The sequence below is a fragment of a genome, unplaced genomic scaffold, assembly GCF_019419815.1.
Source record: "Pyrus x bretschneideri cultivar Hongxiangsu unplaced genomic scaffold, Pyrus_bretschneideri_v1 Contig44, whole genome shotgun sequence".
Lineage (NCBI taxonomy): Eukaryota > Viridiplantae > Streptophyta > Magnoliopsida > Rosales > Rosaceae > Pyrus > Pyrus x bretschneideri.
In genome coordinates this window covers 3,287,100-3,305,120 of record NW_025999768.1, presented here as the reverse complement: position 1 = coordinate 3,305,120, position 18,021 = coordinate 3,287,100, and the positions used below count along the sequence as shown (strand labels likewise).

Below are 18,021 nucleotides of genomic sequence, written 5' to 3'. Positions count from 1 at the left end.
TTCAAAAGTGTCATCATTGTATTTGGATAGTTGTTATTACGAGAGTTGTTCTATAAATATAACACTCTGTATGCTATCAAAACACAATGCGAAAGAAATAATCAAAGAAATAATATCAGTATCCCTCCCTCTCTTTATCTGTCATCCGTTTGTGTTAGAGCTACTAAGATTATAATGTGATATTTTGCGCCTGCTTCGCTCATGTCCCTAACAAAAGTTCTTTCTCTAACTTTTGCCTATTTATAACATAAAATTCATTTTAAATTTCCATCATTTTCATCAAAAGTAACAAATATTCGTTATTTGTCGATATTTTCATAATACAAATATCAATATTTTAAACACATGTTAGGATTGTGAAATGGGCTTTTGGGAATAATAAATTGTAATTTGTTGGGCTTTGACTGTTAGAGGGTTGTTATTTGTATTGGGCCAGTTGGCAATTGAGGTCACGTGACTTGCTCAATAGCCTTTTTTAAGAGAAATTTTGCATTTTGACGGAAATACAAATGTTGCATTACGTGTTTTTATGTAAGTGGTAAGAAATTTTATTTTTTAAGTTATTAACTTTTTAACACACATATCCCACCATTTATATAGTGACACATAATATACCACTTTGTATGCCAACCACATTGAAAAATCTATCCTTCCTTATATCGTAACGGTCATTCTTTGCGAAATTGGTTTTATCCTTCTATTGCTCCTTCGTCTTCTACCTCCAACTTCATATGCCATTGTTACAAGCAGGGCAAGGAGGGACGCCCACCCCTCTGGTCGTCGGAAATTCACATGCAGAGCAAGGAATCCGCCCATTCGGTCGTCAAAAAGCCACATAAATAGCCATGGTGTCGGTGGGCTGCTTGTTGCAAATGAGGGCAACTCCTACGCGAGGAAGAAGAACAAAAAAAAAAAAAAGTTGTTTTAAAAAAATCTTGGACCCCGTGAGGTCGTTTCAGCATTCCTTTTAAATGAAACATTGCGTTTTGTTACCTTTTCTTCTATCCTTCTTTTGTTGCTTTTCTCAGTTTTTACTTTCCCTTTTTTTTTTCTTCTATCTTTTTTTTGTTTGACTTAGTTCCTTTGATTTTGGTTAAATGGTTTGGCTTTGTCTATCTTTCTTTTGGTTTGATCTTTCTGATTGGTCCCTAATTATACTTTAAAGACATAAGTGCTTCAATGAAATATTTTAGATAAACCATACCCACAAAATACCACATAAAATAAGACTTTCAATACTAAAATTACCTTAATGTTGTTAATACAATATGGAGGAAGTTATTTCATACTCAAATTTGTATGGTTTTTTTTTTCAAGCCATTACTACTTTTAATGAATTTCCGATGTGACTTTGAGGACTTGTTTCATGTTTCAAATAATAAGAAAATTAATGAAAATGATTTGAAAACTTTTGAGTTTTAACCAAAAGGATAAAAATGTGTTGTAAGTAAATAGTATCAGGAGGGACTTTTTACAGTAAAAATGTCCTTAACGTCAAAAGTGAACAGTACCATGAGTGTTTCAGTAAGATTCCCTAATTTAAATCCATCTAGGCTCCTGCCTAGGCACCTAGCTGCTAGGTTCTAGTCCGCTGTTTGACTAACGCTTAACATTTTTTAGGATCTAATCCTAACCAATTTAAGCTTCTTACATTGACTTATTGCTTACAACTGCTTTGGTGGAGATACTATTTTTTGCTATGAATAGACTCAAAACTTTGCACTCTCCAATGTGAAAGCAACCGCTTTGATTGAACTTTGCACTCTTTTGAATTTCACCTTTTCCGTCGGCAAATCCTAGCTTCGCCACTGGTTACAGGGTCAAGGTTGAACCAGATCAGTGGGATGTCAATGATGAGAACAATGTGGACCGAATCAGTAATTCACCACCCGAACTTCTTGTCCGTATAGTGTCTTTCTTGCCGCTAAAGAAAGCAGTAGCTAGTAGCTACTAGTGTCCTTACAAGGCCATGGCGGTATGTCTGGGCGTCTACTATGACTCTCAATTTCGAAGCTATTAACTTTGAAGAAGGTGATACTTAACACCGCTTCTTGTACCTCGAAGAAGAAGCGAGAGACCAGGAAAGTCATAGCTACGTCAATTCGGTGAATCACGTTGTAGAGCAGCATAGAGGACAATGCATTGAACGATTCAGGGCTTGCTTTTTTATAGAAAACGGATTTGCAGCTTCCATTGATAAATGGATTCAATTTGCAATGGAAAAGAGGGTTGAAATACTTGAGTTGGAGTTTCTGGCAGAAACAATTGCTTTCTTAGGTAATAACTATACATTTCCCCTAAAACTACTACTGGGTCTGGAGATGGGTCCGTTTTCTGACGTTCCATGTCTACCGCGCCCTTGCAGAAACAATTTTGGTTTTAAGGCCCTCAAAGCTCTTCAATCGTTTTCAGTATGTTGGTGTGACAGGAGAAGCTGTTGAGTTCTTACTGTCCAACTGTCCAGTTCTTGAACGATTATCGCTGAGTTTCGCCGGAGATTTAGTTAGTCTAAGAGTTGTTGGTCCCTCGATCACATTCAAATATCTTCTGAGAATATTGTCGTGAACTCCAAAATATTGAGATTTTTTATGCAAAAATTGTTTCGTTTAGTCATCATGGATGGCTGGCAGATTTTCATTTCAAGAATGTGCCGATGCTGGTTGAGGTATCCATTTCTAAGTTTGGCGTTCTTGCTGAATTTTTAAGGGGTGTCTTCAGCCGACTCTCATGCCAACTGTTTCATATAGAGATTCCGAAGCTGGATATCAGAGGAGCAGTTAGTTACTGTATACCCCATGTTGTTATATATGATGTGCCAGTTTTCTTTGAGTTTTTTTTTCTTCTTGTTGTATTGTTTTGTTCCTAACTCCTTCGGTGGCTTTCAGGTTTACCATCAGAATTATAAATTTCCAGTGCTATCAAATCTGAAGCATTTGGAATTATTAGTTGATGCCGACTACTGTTTGTCCCTTGTTCACTTAGCTTCTTTCATGAACGCAGCTCCTAACTTGCAGAAACTTGTTTTTGGGGTATGTATGCGTTTGTTATCAATACATTACAAATTATAACTTGATGTTTGTATGTATGCATTTGCATTCGTATCTTCTCTCCATTCTTTTACCAATATTTTCGAAGAACCAATAGTATGAATATTGGGGAGCAAAAGTTAAGGCTTTGAGTTTTGTCAAACTGTTTTCCTTGATGCAGTTGGGTTTCGGATCCAATGCGGAGATGGCAAAAATAGAGAAAGCTGCCCTGTGCCCCCATCACAACCTCAAGATAGTAGAAATGACAGGGTATCGTGGTCATAAATGTCGTGTTAAGCACGTCAAGTACTTGATGAAGAACAATGTTGCACTGGAGAAGATCGTTATTAATCATGTCCAGTTTTGGTGTTGGCCTACGGGAATCGAGAGCAATGCCCTACGGGAGAATGAGGAAGAGAATGCGAGAGATAATGCTATTCAATATCTCAAGGAAAAAGTGCCTTCTACAGTAGAATTGTATGCCTGTAATAGCAACTTGTCATTGCAATGCAGTGCTTGTCAAGATGATATATCTAGAGTTTGTACTAGCGTCAACTAGTAGGCTTTGAGCCTTGACTTAGATGCCTGTATTAGTATCAACTGTGTTACTTGAGCGTTTTGGTCTTATTGGCTTCTTCTTTCGTAGTGTTTGACCTAGATGCCTGTTTTCCAACCGTTAAAGGTTGATGGCGCAACTGTAACTGTAGAGAAAGATTTCTATGTTACGAATGTATTGTCGCCGACTCAACTCACCATAATGCTTTGTGCCATAAAAGTTGTACTTCTCGGCTGTGTGGGCCGCAACGGCCAAACAGATGTTGACCCAACAAGAAACATGTGAGCCCACTTGTAAAGGCAAAATGAGTGATCCCTCAATTTTCACACCGAATGCATGCAATATCTCAAACATGGTGGCTCAGTCCAGAATCATTGGTGGGCCCCATTGCCTGATTCAACAAAGATAGACTTCTCCAAGCAAACACCTACTTTGTAGCCATTAGACTTAAATTTCTAGCTACTTGCAGATAGTCCAATCATTAATTATTGTCCACTATCTTCGATGAGATTTTCACATTATTACGTATTGTTAACTTGTTATCAATTTGTTAATGTTATAATGGAAAGAATACATCTTGATATAATTAGTATATGAATATCATAATCAAGAGAACGTCAGCAGAACATGTCTTTTTGTTTTTCTCCGAAACAAGCTCCTACTTTGCCAAAAAAAAAAAAAAAAAAACCCAATGGTCAATTATCTTTATACGTTAATGTAACATTAGGGTTACAACTAACAGATAATGTCCCAAGTGAGCACAGCACTCCATGACTGCTCTTTCATTTGTACTCAATCATCCAAATCTTAGCCATCAAAAGTAAAACAATAACAAAATCCCAATAGAATATCATAGTTCTCTATACACAAAGCTAGCCCTAAATTCTGCAGCATTTTCCGAAATGCAGTCCAACTTCTATATCTAATATTTCCTCATTTATTTTGTCCAACACCTTTCCACTACTAGTTTTTGTGTTTTTCTTTGTTTATCGTTATTCACTACTAGAAACTCATCAGTTGTGTATCGGAGGTTTTCTCCTCGCCGGAGAATAGTCCATTTCCGTCATGTCTGCTAGGTCCGGATAGTGTTGGTGAGCTGCAGCAGCCTCCTGCTGCTTAGAAATAACTGGTGATTTTGCTCTGACATTCCCATTTTTTCCACCATGTGGTGTAGTACTTTTAATGTTTTCGCCTTTCGGTTCGGGACCACCTCTCTTTTCCCTTCCATTCTTCTCATTCTGTAAATGGATCACATAGAGGAAGTTTTAATTCAGATCTAACCCTTGGAAATTATCAGTATATTCTAGTTACTTTCATTAATTAAAAACCAACCTTTGAAGTGGTGGTAGAGGTAGCACTAGAGGGGGATGTGGCTGAGATTAGTTTTCTAGTGCTTCCTGCAACAATACAAATGAAAACCACTTGATTAATTTTGGTAGGTCCTCTTTTTTTAGCAGGAACTTTAATTTACTGCATAATCTTACTACGAAAATGGCCACCTGATTTAGTAAAATTCAAGACTAGTGCAAGTCAATAGTTAGATTAGTTTTTTCGGGACAAAGATTGTTCTGCAGAATACATGGTAATTGTAGAGGTTTCATTCTTCTGAAAAGTCAAAACGGAAGACTAAATAATTGTCAGACGGTCCTTTTAATGGCCGAAAATAATGGATAAAAGAAGAATGAATTGATGATCTAGCTCTAGCTCTCTATAAATTAGGGTAACTAAGTAATCCTAATGGTGCTTGGGTCTGTGATGCCTAGGTCCGCAATAATCTTCATGAATATTTCGTAACTGGTGGTGTGACGACTTCTTGGATTCTCTAAAAACTGTTTTCTTGAAGGTACCTGATGATGCAATATTACTAGGCTCTCCTGCAAGATCAGCTGCTGCAAGATTACTTCTTTTCACCACAGTATTTTCCTCTTTCTGCATTTAACAAAAAAAATTATGGAATTACTATTGTAAGAAAAATGTTGTACTAAAAGAGTAATTAACAAACGTATATATGTATAGACGAGGAACTTCATAAGGGATTCTGTTGCACTATAGCAAAAACGGAATGGTTATATCACTCATATATTGCATATACATCAATATATCACCCACGTATTATCATAACGTGATAACCTATCCCCTTTTTGCTACAGTGCCGCGGGATCTTCACTAAGAACAAAGAACAGAAGTACTCACGTGGATATTATTGTTCTGCTGTCTAACCGAGATGAATACTTTCTCCAAACGAATCCCTTCAAGAAAGAAAACAGCAACAAATATAAGTTACATGCATAACCAATATTCATAACAATAACTAGGCGTACAAGTGAATATGTTGCATATATATATATATATAATTGTCTATGTACCTTGAGCCTGAGAAAGGAGGAGGGACAAAAGAAGAAGAAGAGATACTGCTCCAGATGAAGTAGTCATTTGGAGTATATCTTATGAATCTGCAGAGATAGCAGATCAATTGATATCGAGAGATGAAAAAGGATTGGATGTCAGGAACAAAACTGTTGTGATTTCTGCAGGTTTCTCTTTTCAGATATATCTGTTGAGGAACTTGAATATGGACAGTATGGGAACTTCTGAATGGTTTATGGTTGGGGGGATGCCTGCTTAAATACATACATATACACGCACATATTTATACGATCTTTGGGCACACATTTAACTTCTCCCCGACAAGAGAGTTTTGTGTCCAAGAGATTTTTGTGTCGAAACATGTCCTGATACTAACAAGTGTAATAATAAAATTAGTTAAAAACTTATAAAAATTAACCAATTATATTATGACACTTAGTGTAATAGATCATGTTCCCAATACACTATTTTCCCCAACATGTAACTTGAGTGGGATAAAGTGTAAGTCTTTGTCCAAATAAATTAAAGACATCTTTTAGAAGGATATAATAAAAATTTGGATTAATGTTGTGTTAATGAAAATTCCAAGTTCAAAAGGCAGCTGATTATGGGGACAAGAATTGTCTTTTACTCGTATAAAGTATGAAAAGCAGATTTTCTTTGCATAGAATTAAATGTCCCATCTTTTCAGGGGATGATGAGGATTTTATCCTCTTTTCAAATCTTGTTTTAAATATGAATTAATCGACCAAGATGATTTACCGGTTTACTCTATTTACTCGAGAACGTAATAATACACATTAGGTGAAAAGTGATATAGACATGACATGAGAACGTAATAATACACTTCGTTAATTGCACTAGTTAGGTTTTAGTCCTATATTCTCATATGCATGATGTATCAAATCACATTTCACAATTCGTACACTTTTGCTTTTCATGTTGTATCTCATTGTTCACGCAACAAAATAAACACATCTTACCGTGGGATTAGACAACATGACTTGCCAAGTGATACCAACTGCTATGCTTTAATACATTATTTGGTCAGTCAATGAATTTGAAGCTTTGTTCTTGGAGGAAGCCAACAGACATCATATGTGGTAAAGCATAGGCATTCCGTTTGGGTGATTAATCAGATCGTATGGTATGGGTGATTGGAGTGAGGGATGGGACTGTCCACACTGCATGATGTAATTTATGAAAAACCTTGGTAAATGGAAATTTCATGCATATTTACTTAATTTGTAAGTTATAACTCAAACCGAGATCCTCGCTGGATCTCATATTTCAGAGCAAAAGGAGTGAGTATTCTGGACAACTCCTTAATTCCAAATTTTACGATCTCATTAGTTTATCCTACTAGCCCGCCTAAAAATAAAAAAAAATTAAAAATTAAAGGTATGAATCCCTTTCTCCCTCTCTCCCCCTCTCTCCCTATCTCCCTCTCATAAACGGTCCAAATAGCACTATTCGTTGCCTCTGGAATACCAAGACTGACATTTCAAGTTGAAAATCAAAATTCTTCTTCATCATTTGATATGTCGAATAACTCTATCTCCTTACATTGTTAGTTTGGGGGTTTAGGTTTATGCTACTTTGGTATAGATATATAGTAAATAAATATTAAAACCTGATGTAAAGTAAAAAACACATTGTTTTAATTAACCGGTCTAATTTACATGTGCATGGAGTTTAAAACTTCATATTTGTGTTGAAATGTTTGATATATCCAGTGAGAATATGCTAATGACAAGAATTTCAATGAGAATTATCGCAATGGTGAATTAAGCTTTGTCACGACTTGAGCTACCAAAAACGAAGTGGGTAGCAAACCCACGTGTCACCGGCGACAAGGCGGAGTAAATGCGACGGCGACAGGCGAAGTTGAAAGTCACCATTTCACAACTCCTACCGGACTTGGCAATAATGTCTCTAGCTACTGGCTGCTTTCTCACGACCACTCCACGTGGACGTCCACATCCAGCGGCCCCCACCAGAATATGACGTGGCAAACACTTCGGTCATGTGAGCACCGCCGCATCATGAGGCATGTCTGTCCTTTAACCGTCAAAGAAACATCCCGGGACCCGGGACGACGTTTGTCGAAGCTGCCAGGCGCGCGGGAACGTGACGACATTCGCAAACATCTCCTTCCAGGGCGGTTTGCCGATCATAGTGTGCTTATTAATTTTTTTTTTGTTTTAACAAAAAAATTTAGAAGAAGATTGGCTACTCTCACCATCAACATCAAACCTAAATCATAGCCTTCGTTCTCTTACCTCCATTGTTCTAAAATTCTATTTCAAGCACCACATGCCCTAGAAAGTGGTTATTCAACATAGTATGTGTGTGTGTGTGTGTGTGTGTATATATATATATTTTTTTATAAGTACGTTTTGAGATTGATTCTTGTTTCTTATTTCTTTGTTGGTTTACTAAGTGAAGGGTCAGGATTCAAGCCTACACGTAAATTTCTCTTTTCCCCCTCAGCTCTTCATGCACATGGGCCTCGAGGAAACATGTGCTTAATATACATTGTTTACTCATTTTATATGTAATAAGTTAAGCTTAATTGTCTATGTTATTTAAACAGGAACAATATCCCTCACAACTATTTCAATGATGTTTTTAATCACTCAATCTAATTTATTTGAGCGATGACCTTTACCTGACAGAATATGGTCGGATAAAATTATAGATGATAAAAAGGTATTTTATCCAATAAAGTTTATTCGTCTGGAAGGAAAGGGATTTTTTTTTTTTTTTTTTGGGTTAGTGACGAAGCTACTTTGGAGACCTTCTTTTGGAACTATATTCATACGACCATACTATTGTTTAAGCTCAAGACTGAATAAACTAGACACCATCATTCACCATGGGAATATGCTAAGTTTCGTGCATGTTGTTTGTCATAAAAAAATGCTTGAATTGTGGGTTGCTGTCATTGGCATGATGATGCAACTAATTACTAATTATTTTCCTCAGACATTGAGAGTTTCAATTATGCTTTGTACGTACGTGCTGTCTATAGTTATATACTGAATATTATTTCACCCTATAATTATTTGTTTTCTCCCTCAGGACTTACTACTTAATTTGAAATCTTTTATCAAAATAGAACGATTAACTTTTTGTTCTACTTGAAATACTGTCACGTAATATTACAATTTCATTCAAATTTAACATATGTATTTATTTTTTATTAATATATGTTAAAAGTGAGACATATTAAACATATTACTCATCCATATTATAACACATAAAAAAGTACATTGCATGATAAATGTATAAAGTGCACATCAAAACAAAACTTATCAAAAGGAAGGGCAGGAATATTTATACACTATAAGAAAAGTGTGTCTCCTACACATAAAATGATTGTTAATTAAAGTCATCGATGCAAATAATTAATAAAAATAGTGCATGCAGAAGCAGAACCGAAAACTCTGAGCAAAAGCAGTAAAGGACCACAGAAACCATAGTCAATTAGACATCGATCAAACTATCATAATCATCCTCTAGAGCCGCATGTACATGGAATAATTTAAGATATTTAGTTAATTAAATTATTATGGGATTAATAATATATTGCTGGAGAAATCCAAGTTACATAAAAAGTTGGATTGAGAAATACGTATTGATCAGCCGACACTCGACAGAGAGAGACATCACATGTTTTTGGGATTGAATTAATGTTTGAATTGGACAGTCCAGTGATTTCAACGCCTGCATTTTGTTCTAAAGACATGTTTTTAGGGTCGTATGTCTGGTTACATTTACAACCAGATAATCCAATTCGAATTTGAATATATGGGATCGAGCTTCCATATTTGAAAGTTCTTAACTACTGTATAGAGACTTTGAACATAAAAACATCGAATTATGTATTAAGTTGTCGTTTATTCTGGTTGACAATATATATACTTGCAAAAATTAATGAGCTGAGAAAAAAAGCTAACCCAATATATTTCTTCCTCTAGCGTAAAATTTGATAGTTATCTGATCCCCATCATAATCCGCTAGAGAGACTTAAATCCCCATCATAATCCGCTAGAGAGACTTAACGGAAATCGTTGTCGTTAATTTAGTGGTGGGGGTGGGTAAGGTGATGGATTAAACAGCTAATTAACCCTAGGTATTTCCTCAACTAGCTTATATATAGCTCATCACAATCCGCCAAAGAGACTGATGAAAGCCAATGAAGTTAACTTAATTGTGGTGAGGGTGTGTATGATGATAGGTAAGAGTATGCTAGATCATAATTCGAATGTAACCAAAAAATTAAAAATCTCTCAAAATATGGAGAAATTTGTGACGAGATAATAAATACTTTGTTGGGCGATTTATTTGAACAACGTGGAGACATGCATATTTAATATTGGACCCAATGGATAGGTTTATGATATGACATGGAGGTTTTGCACAGACCGTCGTGATTCATGAAAATTAATTTGGTTGGGATCGACGTGACATCTCATGCATGCATAAATGCCAGGTTAGCTATCCATAATAAATAAATCATGATATAATGATATGAATATACATTTAGCATCCATGAATTTTTACTTCGATTTTTGAAAGTTTGTGTGAGACGTGCTAGCTAGGCAGACCTTCTCTACCTCTTAAGATAAACTGATTCATGTGCAAGTGCCGCTTAGATAGAACCTTTCATCTCTTCGGTCTGAACATTTAACTTGTCAAATTAACGTACAATGGGAATTGGAAAATGGGAAAGTGGGAACCCTTCTCCTTCCCAACGATACAAACAAAAATAGAGTCATGCAGGGATTTGAAATGTTTGTGAACTTGTCGTCTCCACCAAATTGTGAAACATGATCAATACCCAAATCATCATGTATTATGGACACAGAAACATGTTGGGTTTTCGTTCCCATTTTGTTTGTTTGTAGGCCTTCCATACCCATATATATGTGTACTAGTGTGCACCTAACATGTGTTTTCCATCCTGCTACATTGGCACATGGGTGCCATCCCTCGCATACAATTAATGTATTGTAGAAGCACTATTTAATTAGAGAAATTAAAGATAGATATCATATTGGTTTAGTCAAGTTAATTAGATCAGTACATTATTTTAAAAAAAAATGTACCCACAAATAGCGTGAATGCTACAATCATTGATGATGGCACGAATGCTATGTTACAATGATGCTGAATGATCAAGTAGCTCATTTGAACTGAATATTTTCGCCAAAGAAGCTCAAGCTGCCTCCTATGCATCATGAAAGATTGTCAAGATCTTAAGATTCCATCTAAGTTCAAATATTTCTTTTCGTAATTTTAATAAACGTAATATAGATGAAATATTGCTTGTATATAAAAAAAGGTACAAGAAAATGTTCAGTATTGCAACAAATACTTCTTAACGTTGAAATTAAACCAACCTTGAGTTCAAGATGGCTGAAAATTATACACAGGTTTCTGCAATACGTAATAGTATAGTCAACCAGTTGGGCAGGCATTGGAGCCACTCCACATCCCACTCCCACATCCTTGAGTTTTGGCACATGACGGTGTAACACCAACATATAAGTGGGTTCATACGACGCAGCCTCCGCGCATACACGATTGTGATTTGTGAGTAACTCCCTACCTCTTGCACAAAAAAAACAAAAAACCAAAAAAAAAAAAAATCGGTCTTGTTTAATAAGTATGTGTTTATATTTTATACGCCTAGTCATGCAATGACATAAATAAATGCATAATTTCTACTATTTAATAGAATTTTCTTTGTCAATCAAAAGAAAGTAAAAACACCATTCTACCCCTATTAACAAAAATAAAGAAAAGTTATAGAGAATATCAAAAATAAAAGTTGCGGACAATATAAATCACACAAAATAATTTCGTTTTTTTTCTCTCCAGGTAATCCTCACTTTCCCCCCCACCTCCCTCACTCTTTCTACATGAAGCAACTATCTTCATTATTTCTCTAAAAATTACTCATCAATAGGATTGTAAACGGATCAAATCAATTATGATAGGATCCAATTTAAGAAGAAAAATCATTTGACATGATCTAATAATCTAAAGATCATTGATAATCCTAATAAACGTTATTTTAACCATCATGGATGGCTGACTCAGTGGTTAGGTACGAATTTTAGGTATGTATCCCACACGATACGTTTTGAGTCCATTTCCTGGGGCTTGTGAATCTCATGATGGTGGCCAGAAAAGGCTAAAATGCCATTGTGAGCCTTCCCAACTTGCGGAAAGATGGACTGCCATGGCAAAATCACTAATAGTCCCTATCGGATTTGGTAACGAACGGATATCCGCATTAATAATGTGATCTGATGTGATTATAAGAATTTTCATTAATTAACTATTATAAGTTCTGTTTTTACCAATAATATACGTCAACGCTTATCAAAGAAGTTGAAAAATAACATATATAACTTGACAATTAATTTCTACGCAAGTATAAAAATTTTAAAAAGATGTTATTTGCACTCTAAAAAGTTTATTGTGCACTTCTGATAATGTTTTTTTTTTCTTTTTCCAATTACATGTTCAGCCTTCGTTTCCCCTATTATTTGGTGGAGAAGCGTCTCCAGAGTACTCCACCCAAAATTTATATGTCAAGCACCTTACAGTTGGTGGTTGGTGATTTCACCGTTACAAATCCCGCCCACCATAACCGCTAAGCCACCCCCAAATTCACAACCTAATTTCCCCCTCTCTCATTTTCATTCACTAATAAATCCCTCTGGCTCTCATTTCCTACACTAATCTTTAGTCTTAATCATATATTTATGTTTTAATTGTAGTAGCTTGATTAATGCTTTGAGTTAATCTCTCCTCTCGTTCTAACGATGCATGCAACTTGTTCCCATGCTAATCCTCCTCGAGAACCAACGTAAGTTGATTAGAAGAACAAAATTAAGTTCGAATTATTTCACATCCACATAATACTTGATTGTATGTAAGTTCGAATTATTTCACATCCACTTAATACTTGATTGTATGTGAAATCAACGTGTAATTTATTATATTCGCATAAGAGGTCGATGTCTGCAAGCAAAAGATTGTGACTGTAGTAAAAAGACGGGTGAAGATGCTAGTTTACTTGCCAATTTTGGATCTGCAGAGAGGGTGAGTATTAATAAACACTTTTTATCTCTTCTTCTGAGTTTTATTTTTTTAATTCCTGATGTGATTTCTTGTGACACAAGCAATAGTCCTCAGTTTCAAAGTTGCACAGTTTTCTAACAAGTTCTTCCAATTTTTCACACATTGTTTGCGTCTTCTCCAGACATCTTTGTCCTCGCTGCGAGGATCACATCAAGCTTTAAAACCTGCGAGCTTAATTGTTCGAAGGAGCTCACATGATCCGCTTTCAGCAGCCATCACAAGAAGCATAACAAGTTGCATTGCCAACACTCCACGCCTCAACTCATCTCATACAATACTTAACCAAATTGGAAGAACTAATACTAATTTTCCAGGTTCACAGAATGACGAGTTCAATTCTGGAACTTGCGCCACATTAATTCTTGGATCCGCTCCTCTTCGCCAATTTTATCTTTTCAACGTCTTTTTGGGATGGCTAACAATTTTTTTGGATCTTTATGGCCTCTCCACATAAGACACAGAGGTTATACATTTCGATTAGGTCAGGTTTCTGCGTCTTCTGATGATAACGGGTTCCAAAATGAGACCCGAATTGATCTGTGGAAGCAACTTCTCATGGAGTCGACTCTATATATTGAAGTATCTATTATTATTGGTGGTAGGGTTGTCTAGTTGTCATTGTACTCATTGTCATCTTACTTTCTTACTTTCGGCTAGGTTCCCTCATCATGTAAAGCTAGGTATTAGTTTAAGTTAGAGATAGTGCTTCAATTATGCTTGCTGAGCTGCCATCTCAATGCTTGCTGAGCTGCCATCTCAGTCCGCACCATTCCTCTACTTTCTGTCTAGTATTCCACTTCTATTTATGGTTGATCTTGTAAACCATTTCATATATGAAATATACTTAAGATTTTCCACATGGTATCAGAGCAGTGATTCCGCTTGGACCTGCTTCTGTGTTCTTCCGAAAATCCCACCAAACCAGTTGAGTCATTATGGCCATACCAGCAGAAAAAACTTCAAAAAACGAAACCATGGATACCTATCCAATTCAACGTTTGAGCTCAGTGCTTCTAAACGAATTCAACTACCTGCCCTGGTCACGAGCCATTTCTCTCGCTCTTGGAGGACGTGGAAAGCTCCCATTCATTCAAAGGGATGACATCATCCCCGAAACAACTGCACCGGATTATGCAGCATGGGTATCCCAAGATCAACTTATCATGTCTTGGCTGTTAAACTCTATGGAACCAAAGATGGCTGAGATTTTCAGCTACTCAGTATCATCTCACCAACTTTGGAACTCCGTACGAGACATGTATGGGGATCTAAACAATGCTGCGAGAGTCTTTCAGCTGAAGAAAGATCTTACGGAATTACAACAGGGAAATCTCTCTTTTGTTCAACATCTTGGCAACTTGAAGGCAAAATGGAATGAATTGGATCTCTACAGACCTCACACCACGGACACAATCATTCTTTTAAAGCGTGCTGAAGAAGACAAAGTGTTCCAGTTGCTTGCCAGCATTGGACCAGATTATGAAGATCTTAGAAGCCATCTCTTAATGACACCTGAACTTCCCACTTTACAGATGGTCTGCAACGTTATTCAACGTGAAGAAGTAAGAAAGAAGGTCATGAACGCAGACATGGTCGTTGGAGAATCAACTTTTAGGCCATCAGAAGCAAGAGCCTTCACCTTCTCCAGACCATACAAGGGAAAACGACTAGACTTAAAATGTTCTCACTGTGTGAAGATCGGTCGTACAGGTATTGGACACATAAAAGAGAAGTGCTGGATTCTTTATCCGGAACTTAAACCTAAGTTCAATGACGATGGAAGAGCACCAAGAAACCAAATGAAGCCTGCCTACACCCCTAGAGGAAATCTTGTTTGCGAGAATGTCTCCAATAATGTGATAAACTCTTCCTCTAGTCCCATTGCTCTCATAAATGAATTCGCTAACTTCTTGCAACAGAAACAAGGAGCAACAAATCATGAAACTCCTTCAGCCATGCTCGGCAAGTTTGCTGGCTTCCTCGAACAATCAAACTCAGTGTCACAAAATGACATGCCAGGTATTATTGCAACTATCTCCACTGCTTTGGATCTTAGTAGTAGTTGTGATTTTTGGATAGTTGACTCAGGAGCTACAGATCACATGACTAACGATGCATCTTTACTAAATGATTTTCAAAACTTTTCCACCCCTTCTTTTGTCTCCGTAGCTAATGGCACCAAAGTTCGTATAGTAGGCAGAGGGAAACTCAAAATCTTCTCGAGTCAAAAAGAGTCCCTTGTCATGCATGTCCCGTCTTTCCCTTTCAAACTATTGTCAGTAGGAAAAATAACACATTCGCTAAATTGTCTTGCAATATTTTCAACTCACTCTGTGATTTTCCAGGACCAAGTTTCGAAGGAAACGATTGGTAAAGGGTTCTTCCTCAATGGACTGTACTATGTCAAATTCTCTTCAAGTTTCCCAAAAAGTTTCTACGTAAACTCAAGCACTGTAAACAAGGAGCAGCTGTGGCACATGAGATTAGCTCACCCTTCTTCACATGTTATGTCTTTTCTTTTTCCTAGTTTCTGTAAAATGATTCCAGATTGTGAAGTTTGTCAAAAATCTAAGTTCACCAGGTTACCCTTTCCTCACTCTCTCTCTAGAGCTACCAAAGCCTTTGAAATAATCCATTCTGACATTTGGGGACCTGCCACCTTAGAGTCCTTTGATGGTTACAGATTTTACATATCGTTCATTGATGATTTCTCTAGAACTACTTTTGTGTATTTACTTAAATTCAAGCATGAAGCTTTCCAGTGTTTCAAAAGTTTTCATAAATTAATTCAAAATCATTTTAACTCTAAAATTGGCATCTTAAGGTCTGATAATGGGTCTGAGTACACTTCCAAAATCATGACAACTTACTTAAGTGAGCATGGAATTTTGCAACAAACAAGTTGTGTAGGAACGCCACAACAAAATGGCATTTCAGAAAGAAAGAACCGAGATTTGCTTGAAAAAACACGATCACTAATGTTACAAGCAAAAGTTCCAAAGAAGTTCTGGTCACAAGCTGTACAAACCGCTGCATACATCATCAATCGCCTTCCTAGCAGAATCTTGAAGTTCAAATCTCCCTACCAAATTCTCAAGGGGAGAGAAATTGACATAAGTCATCTCCGTGTGTTTGGATGTGTATGCTATGTGCACATTCAAACTATTCACCGAGATAAACTTGATCCAAGGGCTATCAAATGTGCATTCATAGGTTACTCAACGTCCCAAAAGGGATACAAATGCTACGATCCTAAGACCAGAAAGGTATGTGTATCCAGGGATGTGCGTTTTGATGAAACTCACTCTTTTTTTCAAATGCATGATGATGAATCTCAGGGGGAGTCCTCATATGAAGTGTTTCCTACTCCTCTCTTCCTTGATGATACAAGGCTGTCAACACCACAAAATGAAGCTGTTGAAGTAGAGCCAGCTCCTGAAAATATGGAAGCAGATAATGAAGAAGTCATTCTCGAAAGGAAAGAGCCTCAACTTGAACAACCTCCTCCTCCACGAAGGAATCCTTCTCGAAACAGACAACCTCCAGCCAGGCTTGATGATTTTGAAATCTACACGCCTAGACATCCTATTGGACAAATGGTTTTTCATAGCAAGAGCTCTTCATCTCATGCTGCCTTTGTGACCAGGTTGTCCCAAAATTCTGAGCCTCGATCCTTCGAAAAGGCACACCAATCTCCTGTATGGAGGCAAGCCATGCTTGAAGAACTGAAGGCACTTGATGAAAATCAAACTTGGAGCATTGTTTCTCTGCCAAAAGGTCAACATGTGGTTGGGGCAAGATGGATTTATAAGACCAAATTTCACTCAGATGGAAACATAGAGCGGCACAAGGCAAGGTTAGTTGCAAGGGGCTTCACATAAACCTTCGGAGTAGATTACAAAGAAACCTTTGCCCCTGTGGCAAAGATGAACACAGTTAGAGTGCTTCTTTCGGTGGCTATCAATTCAAACTGGTCTCTACATCAAATGGATGTAAAAAATGCCTTCCTACATGGAGAGTTAGAAGAAGAGGTATACATGCGACTACCACCTGGTCATGAACGAGAGAAGGAACAAGGAATAGCCTGCAAGCTTCACAAGGCTATTTATGGTCTCAAGCAATCTCCAAGGGCTTGGTACTCAAAACTTAGTTCTGTCCTTATGTCATCCGGCTTTAAACGAAGCAATGCAGATTCTTCAATGTTCACTAGGATTGGTACGCATGGAAGATTGGTGGTACTTGTTTATGTTGATGATCTTATTGTCACGGGAGATAATCCAGAAGAAATAACTGCCCTCAAAGCCACACTACATTCAACATTCAAAATCAAAGATCTTGGCAGACTTCGATACTTTCTTGGAATCGAAATGGATCAATCTCCAACTGGTTTGTTTCTAAATCAACAAAAGTACGTTCTAGATCTTTTAGAAGAAGCAAATATGTTGCATTGCAAGCCTGCCAAAACACCACTACCAACAAATTTCAAGATGAAACCTCAGGCATCCAGCTTGAAAATGTATCGGAGTATCAAAGGTTGGTAGGAAAACTTATCTATTTGACTATAACCCGACCTGACATTGCTTATGCTGTTAGCTTTGTCAGCCAGTTCATGCATTCTCCCTCATCTCATCATTTGCAACTAGTTAAAAGGATCTTTCGATACTTGAAAAGCTCAATATCTACTGGAATTTTCATGCAAAACAACGGACACTTCACCATTGAAGGATACACAGACTCTGATTGGGCAGGCAATGTTCTTGATCGCAAATCCACAACTGGTTACTGCACTCTTGTTGGTGGTAATCTCGTTACGTGGAAAAGCAAAAAGCAATCTGTTGTAGCTCGGTCAAGCGCAGAAGCTGAGTACCGTGCAATGGCATCAACTGCATGCGAACTAATTTGGCTAAAGAG

General features: G+C 37.1%; 2 protein-coding genes across 2 annotated transcripts; one reads left to right on the top strand and one right to left on the bottom strand.

Moving 5' to 3' along the window:
- The first annotated feature begins 1,994 nt into the window (after nt 1-1,994).
- Nucleotides 1,995-3,585, top strand: LOC103953958. Its single transcript, XM_009365767.2, has 6 exons — nt 1,995-2,031; nt 2,188-2,277; nt 2,429-2,521; nt 2,631-2,776; nt 2,886-3,029; nt 3,208-3,585. The coding sequence occupies exons 1-6, from the start codon at nt 1,995-1,997 to the stop codon at nt 3,583-3,585; spliced, it is 888 nt and encodes a 295-aa protein (XP_009364042.2).
- A 681-nt stretch (nt 3,586-4,266) lies between these two features.
- Nucleotides 4,267-6,212, bottom strand: LOC103953841. The gene is made up of 5 exons (XM_009365634.3): nt 5,949-6,212; nt 5,776-5,831; nt 5,430-5,511; nt 4,915-4,979; nt 4,267-4,820 (listed from the first exon to the last, which is right to left on the bottom strand). Exons 1-5 carry the CDS (start codon nt 6,013-6,015, stop codon nt 4,596-4,598), a joined length of 495 nt encoding a protein of 164 aa, XP_009363909.2. The 5' UTR covers nt 6,016-6,212; the 3' UTR covers nt 4,267-4,595.
- Between the last annotated feature and the right edge of the window lie 11,809 nt (nt 6,213-18,021).

Coding starts and splice junctions, on each gene's coding strand:
- LOC103953958 (XM_009365767.2), top strand. CDS start 1,995: ATGACTCTCAATTTCGAAGCTATTAACTTTGAAGAAG. Junction 2,032..2,187: donor AGCTATTAACTTTGAAGAAG/GTGATACTTAAC, acceptor ACGGATTTGCAG/CTTCCATTGATAAATGGATT. Junction 3,030..3,207: donor TGCAGAAACTTGTTTTTGGG/GTATGTATGCGT, acceptor TCCTTGATGCAG/TTGGGTTTCGGATCCAATGC.
- LOC103953841 (XM_009365634.3), bottom strand. CDS start 6,015: ATGACTACTTCATCTGGAGCAGTATCTCTTCTTCTTCTTTTGTCCCTC. Junction 5,512..5,775: donor AGCAGAACAATAATATCCAC/GTGAGTACTTCT, acceptor TGTTAAATGCAG/AAAGAGGAAAATACTGTGGT. Junction 4,980..5,429: donor TAGTAATATTGCATCATCAG/GTACCTTCAAGA, acceptor GTATTGTTGCAG/GAAGCACTAGAAAACTAATC.